We start from the raw sequence: 13,103 nt of genomic DNA, 5'->3' as shown, positions 1-13,103 counted from the left end.
GCAAGTATCACTACGACAACAGATAAACAAGACTCTATCCTCCCTCCCTCCCACCCATTCACTCACTCACTCACGTATTCACTCATATACACAGACATGTCTCCAACCGCAGGACAGACCTCCTACCGCCACTTGGCCGTGGACCTGCATATTTTCAACATGTGCAATTGTTTTCCTTACCGTTAAAACCTACCCTCTGTGAATAATGTTATGAATGTTGAGAACATTTATTGACCTTTCAAATAATTTCCCCTAATTTAATCATTGAATTTTAATTCATCTTTTCAGCTTCATTTCCTGGCCTCGGAATAGAATATCTTGTCAGAACCAGGGAAGCTCAGTTATTCACTTTAGTGAGATGCCTGTGGGGCGCTTAGAGTAAAGAAATTTCCTCCAGTCCAAGATGCCATCGTGAGGCAAACAAATTAATATCTTTTAAAAAAATCATAGTTGAAGATGATTTGCTAGAGGTATACGAAATGATATGAGGCATAGACTGAGAGCCTTTCCTAGCGTGGAAATGGCTAATACAATGGGGCCCTTTTCGGTGGGCTGCGATCAGCACAGAGTTAAAAAAACAGCGCGGGTGCTTTGGGGACTTTTTAGTGAGCTGCAAAGTGATCTATTAGACACTCGCCAGGGGCAAATTAAAAAGACGCTGAACACCCATCGTGTGAGTGGACAGTGTTAGAGTGGTCAGGCTTAGGCGAGAACAGTTTTGGGCAAGCTCATTTTCTGTTGATATATAACTAGTCACTGAGAATAGGTCCACAATTAGTGATAAGTTCCTTGTGTGAGATGTGCGAAGTATGGGAGATCTCCAATCTCCCTGATAACTACATCTCCACAAAGTGCACCAGGCTGCAGCTCCTTAGAGACTGTGTTAGGGAACTGGAGCTGCAGCAGGATGACCTTCGGCTCATATGGGAGAATGAGGAGATGATAGGAGCCCTAAGTTCCAGGAGGGGGAAAGGTAAAAAGGCAGCCAATACAGAATACCCCTGTGGCTGTTGCCCTCAATAATAAGTACACCATTTTGGGTACTGGTGGGGGGGGGGGTTGACGTATGCGTGGCTGAAGAATTGGTGCAGGGGCAGAGTTTCAGATTTCTGGATCATTGGGCTCTCTTTCTGGGGAGGTAATGACGTGTATAAAAAGATATGAGTTCTACCTGGACCCGAGGGGGATCAACATCCCTGTGGGCAGGTTTGCTGGAGCTGTCAAGAATTTAAACTAATTTTTCAGAGGGGGTGGAAGCCAGAGTGATAGGGCTGAGGATGGGGCAGCTGATGTGCAAGCAGAGGCAGTATGTAATGAGCCTGTGAGGAAGGACAGGCAGATGATAGGGCAAAATTGCAGTCAGTGGGAAGAGTTAAAGTGTAACAGAAGGTCAAAATCGAAAAGAGTGATGAATACAGGACTAAAGGTTATATTTCAATGCACAGAGTAAAGTAGAATACTGAATAAGGTAGATGATCTTATAGTGCAGATAGAGATTGGCAAGTATGATGTTGTGGGCATTGCTGAGTCATGGCTGAAAAAAATCATAGTTGGCAGCTTAACATCCGAGGATACACATTTTATTGAAAGGACAGGTAGGTAGGCAGTGGGGGGTGGTTAATGTATGAGGATAGTTCTGGCCCTTTACTCACTGGAGTTTAGAAGAATGAGGGGGGATCTCAGTGAAAACTATTGAATCTTGAAAGGCCAAGATAGTGGATGTGGAAAGGATGTTTCCTAGTCTAGAACCAGAGAGAGCAGCCTCAGAGTAGAGGGACGTCTATTCAGAACAGGGAGGAGGGAAAATTTCTTTAGCCAAAGGGTAGTAATGGCTGTGCAGGCCAAGTCATTGGGTATATTTAAGGCAGAGATTGATAGGTTCTTGATTAATCAGTGCATCAAAGGTTGTGGAGAGAAGGCAGGCAGGAGAATGGGGTTGAGAGGGATGATGTATCAGCCATGATGGAATGGAGAAGCAGACGTGATGTCGAATGGTCTAATTCTATGTATATGTCTTATGGTCTTAGAATTTTAAGGTGATTAGAGGAAGGTATAGGGGAGGTAAGTTTTTTTTTTACAGAGCGTGTTGAGTGTGTGGAACGCATTGCCAGAAGCGGTTGAAGAGGCAGATACATTTGGGACATTTAAGAAACTCTTAGAAAGCTATATGGATGATAGAAACGTGACGGGCCATCTGGGAAGGTAGATTGATCTTGGAGTAGGTTAAAAGGTCGGCACAATTTCGTGAGCTGATTGGGCTGTACTGTCCTGAAGTCTTCTGTATTCTATGAAATTGAAAGGCTGGGAATGATTCTCTGTGTGGCCATCTGAATCGTGCAATAAAATAGTTTGGGACTTCCTCATTTCTTTTGTCTCTTTCAGGTGAGGATTGATGAATATGACTTTTCAAAGCCATTGCAAGGTCAAGAAAAGAAACCATTCAGTGAACATTGGCGGAAACACACTCTCTCATCTATGGATCCAAAGACTGGGAAGGTGAGGATCTTTGATTAGTGAACACAGAAGGTTTACACAGACAGATTCCTAGGGTACAGACTGAGATAAGTACCATTCCATCTGAATAAAGCATTCTTTTGAACAATTAAATGGTTAATTTTACAAATGCTACAGGCATTAGATATTTTGAATTGCTGGTCACGCAAAGTAGGAAATTACAGATACTCTAATTGTGACTTCCAACTGGTAAAGTTAGTTGTCAGTAAACTGTGGGCACTTTGCACAAAGACAGCCGAATAGAACTTATTGAATTATAACATCTTGATGGAAAACTCATGTTCTATTTAACATCTATTGTCATTCAATGGAGAAATAGAAATCACCCATTAGATTGGTGTCCTCAAATTTTGTCTGTGGTCAGGGACAGGAGGGTATGACTACCGGAAAGGCGGGTGGTGGGATCTAAGCGACAGTGCTGCAGGAGCCTCAGATCTTGAGCTTGTCCAACAGGTTTGAGATTCTTGCTCTTGTGTGGATGAGAGTGGGGGCTCTAGGAAGGATAAGCAACCAAACTGTGGCACTGTAGTTCAGGGAGCCATTCTAGAGGGGGGAGAGAAGAGAAATGTAGTGGTAATTGGGGATAGCATAGTCAAAGCAATAGACAGATTTCTCTGTCATGAGGATAGAGCGTCACAGAGGCTGTGTTGTCTGCATGGTGCCCAGGATTGGGGCATCTTATCGACATCAAGGCAGAATTTGACCGAGTATGGCATCAAGGTGCCCGAGCTAAAATGGAATCAGTGGGAATTACAGGGAAAAACCGCCGCTGGTTGGAATCATACCTGGCACAAAGGAAGATAGTTGTGGTGGTTGGAGGTCAATCATCTCATCCTCAGAAAGTCACTGCAGGAGTTCCTCAGGGAAGTGTCTTAGAACCACCATCTTCAGCTGCTTCATCAATGACCTTCCTTCTGACCATCAGCAGGTCAGAAGTGGGGATGTTCGTAGATGACTGTATAGTCGTGACTCCTCAGATAGTGAAGCAGTTCATACCCAAAGGCAGCAGAGCCTGGACAATATCCAGGCTTGAGCTGACAAGTGGCAAGTAACGCATGGGCCACAAAAGTGCCAGGCAATGACTATCTCCAACAAGAGAGCCCCTAACCATCATCCCTTGACATTCAGTGGCATCAACATCCTGGGGGTTACCATTGACAGGAAACTGAACTGAATTGAGCTAACCATATAAACACTGTGGCTATCAGAGCGGCACATAACTCACCCCCTGTCTCCCCAAAGCCTGTCCATCATCAACAAGGCTCAGGTCAGGAGTGTAATCTAGTACTTGCCACTTGCCTGGATGAGTGCAGCTCTATCAACACTAATAAGCTTGACACCATCCAGTCCAAGGCAGCCCACTTGATTGGTAACCCTTCCGCAAACATCCAATCCCTCCACCGTCAACAAGCAGTTGCAGCAGTGTGTACTATCTACGAAATGCACTGCAACAAGATATCTAAGTTCCTCAGGCAACACCTTCCAGACCCACAACCACTACCATTCAGAAGGACGAGAGCGCAGATACTTGGGAACACCACCACTTGGGAATCCCCCTCCAAGTCACTCACCATCCTGACTTGGAAACATATCGCCGTCCTTTCATTGTCGCTGGGTCAAAATCATGGAATTCCCTCCCTGACAGCACTGGATGTACCTACACCTCAGGGACTGCAGCGGATCAAAAAGGCAGCTCATCATCACCTTCTCAAGGGAAACTAGGGATGGGCAATAAATGATGACTTAGCTGGCAATGCCCACATCCTGTAAATGAATAAATAAAAATAACATAAAAACTTGCAGAGGAATTTGCAGTGGGAGGGGAAAGATGCAGTTGCCGTGGTCCATGTGGGTACCAACGACATGTAGAATGAGGAAAAAGGTTCTGCTGAGCGAATTTGAGCAGTTAGGGACTAAATTAAAAAGCAGAACCAAAAAAGGGTGGTAATTTCTGGATTACTACCTGAGCCACGAGCAAACTGGCATAGGGTCAAAAGGTGAGAGAGTTAAATATTTGTCTCAAGGATTGGTGTGGGAGAAGTGGGTTTGAATTCATAGGAAATTGGCACCAGTATTGGGGAAGGAGGGAGCTGTTCCAGTGGGATAGGCTCCACCTGAACTATGATGGGACCTGGATCTTAGCGAATCACATAACTAGAGCTGTGGGTAGGGCTTTAAACCAAATAGCAGGGGGTGAGTTCAACCGATTGGAGAAGTATGGATAAAGTAAAAGAGAAAAGTGTGGATAAAGATAAAGTAAAAGCAAAAGATAAAAAAGAGGAAAGTAAGAGTGGAGTGAAGAAAAGTCAAGTGCAAAAGAGAAAAAGATTACAAGATAGTAAAAGCACAATGAGTGTAAGGGCACTTTATTTGAATCCCCGTAGTATTTGAAACAAGGTCAGTGAACTTGTGGCACAAATCAGTACAAAGAGGTATAATTTAGTGCCCGTTACAGAAATGTGGTTGCAGGGTGGAGAGCATTGGGCGTTAAATAGCCAAGGATATCAGGTTATACAGAACGATAGCAGGAAGGTAAGGGAGGTGGGGTAGCACTCTGAATTAAGAATGAGATCAGGGCGACAGAGACGATCTAAGGAGCAGAATGTTGAATCCATCTGGGTAGAGGTTAGGAATAGTAAAGGGAAAAACCCAGTGGTGGGAGTTGTCTATCAGCCACCGAATAATAACATTACAGTGGCACAGGCAAAAAAAAGAAATATCTGAGGCATGTAAGAATGGAACAGCAGTTATCATGGGGGACTTTAACTTGCACATAGATTGAGTGAATCAAGTTGGTCAAGGCAGTCTTGAGGAGCACTTCATAGAATGCATCCATGATGGCTTTCTTCAACACCATGTTACTGAACCTACAAGGGAACGTGCCATCTTAGATCTGGTCCTCTGCAATGAGACAGATAAAATTAGTGATTTTGTAGTTAGGAATACTCTTGGAAAGAGTGATCACAGTATGATTGAGTTTCTCGTTAAAATGGAGGGTGCAATAGTTTGATCTAAAGCCAGTGTATTAAACAATGGGATAAGGGAGGAATTGGGAGTGCTTGTGCATGACTCACGAAAGATTGGTTTGCAGGTGCAGCAGGTTATCAAGAAGGCAAATGAAATGTTGGCCTTCATTGCCAGAGGGATTGAATTTAAGAGCAGGAGGTTATGCTGCAACTGTACAGGGTACTGGTGAGGCTGCACCTGGAGTACTGCGTGCAGTTCTGGTCTCCTTACTTGAGGAAGGATATACTGGCTTTGGAGGCAATGCAGAGGAGATTAACCAGGTTGATTCTGGAGATGAGGGGGTTAAACTATGAAGAGAGATTGAGTCACCTGGGACTGTACTCGTCCCAGGAATTCAGAAGAATGAGAAGAGATCTTATATAAGCATATAAAATTATGAAAGGGTTAGATAAGATAGAGGCAGGGAAGTTGTTTCCACTGGCAGATGAGACTAGAACTAGGGTACATAGCCTCAAGATTTGGGGAGTACATTTAGGACGGAGATGAAGTGGAACTGCTTTTCCCAGAGAGTGGTGAATCTGTGGAATTTTCTGCCCAATGAAGCAGTGGAGGTAACCTGAGTAGATATGTTTAAGACAAGCTTGGATAGATTTTTGCATAGTGGGGGAATTAAGGGTTATGGGGAAAAGGCAGGTAGGTGGAGATGAGTCCACGACCAGATCAGCCATGATCTTATTGAATGGCGGAGCAGGTTCAATGGGCCAGATGGCCGACTCCTGCTCCTATTTCTAATGTTCTTATGGAAAATACAAAGTAACAGGCAAATTTATAAAATTTTAAAAAGCTATTTAAGAGTTTTAGACCGTAAGACATGGGAGCAGAATTAGGCCATTTGGCCCATCATGCTTGCTCCATCATTTGATCATGACTGATCTATTTCTCTCTCCACCCCATTCTCCTGCCTTCTCCTCTAACTGTTTGCACCCTGACCTATCAACCTCTGCCTTAGATACACCCACAGCTGCCCGTGGCAATGAATTCCATGGATTCAGCACCCTCTAGCTGAAGAAATTCCTGCACATTTCTGTTCTAACTGGACGTCCCTCTATTCTGAATTTGTGCCCTCTGGTCTGGACTCCCCACCTTAGGAAACATCCTCTCCACATCCACCCTACCTAAGCCTTTCGATATTCAATAGATTTCAATGAGCTCATTCTTCTGAATTCCAATGAGCACAGGCCCAGGTCCATCAGTTGCTCCTCATATGACAAGCCTTACAATCATGGAATCACTTTCGTGAGCATCCTTCGAACTCTGTCCAATATCAGCATATCCCTTCTTAGATAAGGGGCCCAAAACTGCTCATAATACGCAGTGAAGTCTGTCACCAGTGCTTTATACAGTCTCAGCATGGGTCCTCTTGCTGTTTCTGTAGCCACTATTTTATCAGATGAGAGGATGTTGATTCTATATGTGAAGGAGGCCCTTGACACCCTTTCTATGGTTGAGGGCTGCCACACATAGCCAGAACTTAAAAAAATCCTTGCAGAGTATCAATATGCAATATGATAGGAGACTCAGATTGAGTGGACAGCCAGAAGCTTTTTCCCAGGATGACAATGGCTAGTACCAAGGGGCATCATTTTAAGGTGATTGAAAGAAAGTATAAGGGGGATGTCAGAGTGGCGAGTGTGTGGAATATGCTGCCAGAGATGGTGGCAGAGGCAGCTACATTTATTATTTAAGGGACTCGTAGTCACATTGATAATAGTGAAATGGAGGGTTATGTGCGATGGCTGGGTTCTTAGAGTAGGTTCAAAGATAACACAATGTCATAGGCCAAAGGACCTACACTATACTGTGGTGTTCTATGAATAATTCATAGTTATTCCTAAACTTGGTCTGGAGGACTCTGACAATAAAGCATAGAAAACCTACAGCACAATACAGGCCCTTCGACCCACAATGCTGTGCCAAACATTTACTTACTTTAGAAATTACCTGGGGTTACCCATAGCCCTCTTATTTTTCTGAGCTCCATGTACCTGTCCAGGAGCCTCTTAAAAGACCCTATCGTATGCGTCTCCGCCACCGTCGCCGGCAGCCCGTTCCAAGCACTCACCACTCTGCGTTCAGAGAGGGTTATGAATTTCTCTCACTATAACCTGCCTGCTGACCCAACAGAATAACTTGCTCAGCACGGGCTTGTGCAGGTAGAGGTTCTGATTAAATCGACTATCTGAAATGGTGTTTTAAATTGGACTCCACATGGGACGACTTTAATACATTAATTAGGAGCATGTGCTTAGGATCAGAGGTGAAAAGACAGAACACTAAACTACAGGCATTCCAATGAGTCAGCTTTCACATAGTTACCCCATTATATATGGACCATGGGTTTTTAAATTGGTCTGTGGATAAATATCCTCTAAATAGAATGTTCCTTGTATTCCTGTTTTCAAATTTAGATCTCATCAAATTCAAAGTCAGATAAATAAATATCCCTTTGTTATTGACTTAGCACCATTTTCTGAATTCCTATTTTCCTTTAGTTTTACTTTAGACAATAAGACCATAAGACATAGGAGCAGAAGGAACAGAATTAGACTGCTCCACCATTTGATCATGGCTGATTTATTGCCCCTCTTGCCCCTGTTCTCTTCCCTTCTCCCTGTAACCTGTGATGCTGTGGCTAATCAAGAACCCATCAACCTCTGCTTTAGATTTTCCCAATGACTTGGCCTCCACAGCCATCTGTGACAGTGAATTCCACAGATTCACCACTCTCCAGCTAAAGAAATTCCTCCTCCTCAATGTTCTATGCATGGACAGAGTGGATGTGGCAAAGTTGTTTCCCATGATGGGGGAGTCTAGTACAAGAGGGCATGACTTAAGGATTGAAGGGCGCCCATTCAGAACAGAAATGCGAAGAAATTTTTTTAGTCAGAGGGTGGTGAATCTATGGAATTTGTTGCCACGGGCAGCAGTGGAGGCCAAGTCATTGGGTGTATTTAAGGCAGAGATTGATAGGTATCTGAGTAGCCAGGGCATCAAAGGTTAGGGTGAGAAGGTGGAGGAATGGGACTAAATGGGAGAATGGATCAGCTCATGATAAAATGGCGGAGTAGACTCGATGGGCCGAATGGCCAACTTCTCCTTTGTCTTATGGTCTTCTAAATAGACATCCTTCAATTCTGAGGTTCTGCCCTCTTGTCCTAGACTCCCCTACTATAGGAAAAATTTGCTCCATATCCACTCTGTATAGGCCTTTCAATATTTGATAAGTTTCAATGATTTCACTGCCCCATTTTTTTCTAAACTCCAGCAAGCACTAGCCTAGAGTCATCAAACACCCCTCTACATTAGCCCTGTCATTCCTGGAATCGTTCTCATGAACCTCCTCTCAACCCTCTCCAATCCCAGCACATCTTTTCTTGGAAAACGGGCCCAACACTGCTCACAATACTCCAAGTGTGGTTTGACCAATGCCTTATAAAGCCTCAGCATTACATCCTTGCTTTTATATTCAAGTCCTTTCAATCTAGTATTGCACTTTCCGTCCTTACCACTGACTTAACCTGCAAACTACCTTTTGGGGAATCCTGCACAAGGACTCCCAAGTCCCTTTGCACTTCAGATTTTTGAATATTCTCCCCATTTAGAAAATAATTTGTCTTTATTCCTTCTACCAAGGTGTATGACAATACACTTCCCCACACTATATTCCATCTGCCACTTCTTTGTCCATTCTCCCAACCTGTTTTAAGTCCTCCTGCAGATCCCTGCTTCCTCAATGCTACCTGCACCTCCAACTATTATTGTATCGTCTGCAAAGTCTAATACAAAGCCGAACTCCCTCTCTGCACTAATCCTAACCTCACCATCAAACCTGCAGAAAATGTTGCGGGGGTGGGGGGTGGTTGCTGCAGTAGTCTGGCGGACTGACTCTGTCGTCCAAATCACTTACGCATAACGTGAAAAGAATTGGCCCCAACATCAACCCCTGTGGAACACCACTCGTCACTGGCAGCTAACGAGGTAGGCCCCTTTTAATCCCACTCTTTGCCTCCTAGCCAGCAAATTTTCTATCCATGTTAGTATCTTCCCTATAACACCATGGGTGCTTAACTTGTTAAACAGCCTCATATGTGGCAACTTGTTATAGGCCTTCTGAAAAAACAAGTAAAACAACATCCACTGACTCTCCTTTGTCTAACCTGCCTGTTAGTTCCTCAGTGATCTCTAACAGGCAAGTTTTCCCCTTAAGGACTTTGGCCTGTTTAATCACATGCCTCTAATGACCCTGAAACCTCCTGAAAAAGAGTCTTGGCTTGAAATGTCTACTGTTTACTCTTTTCCAGTGATGCTGCCTGGTCTGTTGAGTTTCCCAGCATTTTGTGTGTGATGCCTTAATAATGGACTCTAACATGTTACCAAGTCCTGAAGTCTGACTAACTGACATGAGGACTCCCAAGTCTCCTTGCACCTTTGAGTTTTAAATATTCTCTTCCTTTAGAAAGTAGTCTACACCATTGTTCCTTCTACCAAAATGTTTGACCATACACATCTCTACACTGTACTCCAACTGCCTCTTTGCCCATTCTCCCAATCTGCCTAATTTCTCCTTTTTCTCTTCAGATTCTGATCTCTTCTTCCAACTCAGGTCGATAAAAAATCTGGCCTAGCAGCACTTTTGAATTCCTATTCTCTTTTAGTTTTGTAGCTACATAAGTGTTATAGAGCTTATGTCATACTTGTCAAGTCGATATTGGAGTGTCTGGTTTGGTTTATTGTTTGACTGACTCAGACCTGTGGGCATTGGGAAGAGTATTGGACACTTTACCTACATCTGTTCTAAGCAGTCTTGTGCCACTTTGAAATTCTAGGTATCTCTGGATTACAGACCTGTAATCGATACAACATTGGATGCAGAAGAATGTGCCTCAGTTCCACCAGCAATACGTTCTTATTAGCACAACTCCATTGGTGTCTCCATTGCAGACTGCATTAGCGTAATAAAATGAGCTACCTTGTTTATGTATTTAATGAAATTGTATGTAAATTGTTTGAGCAAAATATGATCCTATCTGAACTATTCTCATTTTCTAATTGTATCTTGGTGGCGGCTTCATTGTGCGCTCAATAAAAAAGAATAGTTATGTTGCAACATAATCGACCTGTGTTCCAGAGCTTGTAAAATTTTATCTCTGAATAATTTTGCTATTGATGATGAAGTTTCTCAATGAATCTAGTTATGTGGGCCATCTTCCTCCGTGTGCAAGTACGGATGAACCTTATCCGTGTAGCAGCCTTTTGAGAGAACTGTGGAGCAATGCTTTATCAATGGCTTGGTTGGTTTATCATTGTAAAAACTAGAACGTCCAAATAAATATACCGATATACACATTCTAAATGAAGTAGGGCATTCTGCATTTTGAATAAAGCAAATGAAGTATTTGTATTGTTGATCTGCCTGAGACATTTTCTTAACTACACTCCATGGCCGCTTTATTAGGTCCAGGAGTGGAACCTGGTGCGGTCTTCTGCTGCTGTACCCATCCATGTCAAGGTTTGGCATGTTGTGCGTTCAGAGATGCTCTTCTATGTACCACTATTGTAATGTATGGTTAGTCATAGACCACTACAGCACAGAAACATTTACTCTGTGCCAAACCATTAATCTACCTCGTTCCCTTGACCTGCACCTGGACCATAGCCCTCCAAATCCCTCCCATCCATGTAGTTTAAATTTCTAAATCAACCCATATTCACCACTTGCACTGGCAACTCATTACACACTCTCACCACCCTCTGAGTGAAGAAGTTCCCCTTAAACATTTCACCCTTAACCCATGATCTCTGGTTGCAGTCCCACCCAACCTCAGTGGAAAAAGCTTGTTTGCATTTACCCTATCTGTATACCTCAATAAAATCTTCCCTCAACCTTCTGCTAACATATTCAATTTTTCCCTATAACTCTGGCAACATCCTTGTAAATTGTTTCTGCATTATTTTAACCTTACATCTTTTGTGCAGGTTGGTGACCAAAACTACACACAATACTCCAAATTAGTCTCACCAACATCTTTTCAACTTGACATCCCAGCTCCTATACTCAAAACATTGATTTATGAAGGCCATTGTGCCAAGAGCTTTCTTTATGAACCCTACAAAATGCTGGAAGAACTCAGCAGGTCAGGCAGCATCTATGGAAATTAATAAACAGTTGACATTTTGAGCCAAGGTCAGAGTAAGAAGGTGGCAGGAGGGGTGAAAGAAGTGCAAGGTGGTAAGTGACAGGTGAAACCAGGGGAGGGGGTGAAGTAAAGAGCTGGGAAGTTGATTGGTGAAAGAGATAAAGGGCTGGAGGAGAGAGTAGAAGATCCTGGAAGAAAGAGGAGGAGGAGGAGCTCCAGAGGGAGGTGATGGGCAGGTCGGTGGGGGGGGGGGGGGGGGGGGTGGACAATTACCAGAAGTTTGAGAAGTCAATGTTCAATCCATCAGGTTTGAGACTACCCAGATGGAATATAAGGTGTTGCTCCTCCAACCTGAGTGTGACCTCATCAGCACAGTAGAAGAGGCCTTGGACTGAGATTATGAAATGGGATGGGAAGCGAGATAAAATGGTGACTACTGGGATATCCTGTAGGAGGTAAAAACGGGAGGTGCGAGGTAAAGGAATTTGAGGTTGTTGGTGGATGGGATATCCCTGGAGCAAAAAGGTTGGCGAGGTGCAAGAGACAATGGCCCAGTGCTCCTTAGAGGGGATTTGTTTGCCTGTTCGAGGGGCAGGTGGTAGGTGGTGTCTGAGAGTTGTTGCCTGGCCTCGATAAGCTAGAGCTCAGTCTGCCAGACTACTACAGCACCCACTTCATCTGCGGGTTTGATGGTGAGGCTAGGGTTAGTGCGGAGGGAGCGGAGAGCGTTCAGAAGGAGTGAGGCTGGAATTGAAGAGAGGAGTGGTACAGTCGAGATAGTTGATGTCTTGTCGGCAGTTAGCAACAAGAAGATTCAGAGTGGGGTGAGCGAGAAGAGGAGGAAGGTTGATTAGGGGTCATTGGTGCAGGTTGGGAAGTCCTTGCCAATAAAGTAGGCACAGAGGTGGCAGAAGAAGAGCTCGGTGTCATGGTAGGCGAGGCAATCACTGAGGTATGGGCACAGGGGGCAAAGATGAGGCTTTTACTGAGGACAGAATATTCTGTCTCAGCGAGGGGAATGTCACAAGGAATTGTGAAGACAGCACAGATGAGAGCTGGGATCAGAGCGGTGGGGGGGAGGGAAGAATCTGAGGAGAGGAGACGGGAGGGTTGGGGTGTTCAGGGGAGGTGGGTTGGGAGGAAGATGGAGCCTCTGAAACTCAAGGGCTGACAGTGGGACCTGAGAGACATGGGATTGCAGGGGGTGATGGGAGAAGAGGAGACTGGGGTTCCAGCGGCAGCACGTAAAGTCTTGGCCTGGAGGTGCTGTCGGTCAAGGCCCAGGCTGGAGTCAGAGTTGGAGGTTGTACAATAGGCACTTCAGAGGTGTCCAGGATCGTGATGGCAGTGGAATGCGGGTTCGGAATCTGCTCGGGATTGTTAAAACCATCAAAGTCTGCAGCAGGTTCAGCGGTCTGCAGACGG

At 44.3% G+C, this 13,103-nt stretch overlaps 1 protein-coding gene across 1 annotated transcript in view; it reads left to right on the top strand.

Annotated features, from left to right (window-relative positions):
* sdha (succinate dehydrogenase complex, subunit A, flavoprotein (Fp)) overlaps positions 1 to 10,947 on the top strand; it is an 81,924-nt gene extending 70,977 nt beyond the window's left edge. Inside the window, exons 16-17 of the mRNA XM_072252078.1 lie at positions 2,383 to 2,496; positions 10,368 to 10,947. Coding sequence (XP_072108179.1) covers positions 2,383 to 2,496; positions 10,368 to 10,454 — 201 coding nt within the window. The 3' untranslated portion in view covers positions 10,455 to 10,947. The remainder of the gene's footprint in view (positions 1 to 2,382; positions 2,497 to 10,367) is intronic.
* The last annotated feature ends 2,156 nt before the right edge of the window (positions 10,948 to 13,103 follow it).

This window comes from Mobula birostris, chromosome 1, assembly GCF_030028105.1.
Source record: "Mobula birostris isolate sMobBir1 chromosome 1, sMobBir1.hap1, whole genome shotgun sequence".
Classification (NCBI taxonomy): Eukaryota; Metazoa; Chordata; class Chondrichthyes; order Myliobatiformes; family Myliobatidae; genus Mobula; species Mobula birostris.
The sequence above is the reverse complement of the archived record's forward strand: the minus strand, read 5'-3'. Positions and strand labels throughout refer to the sequence as shown.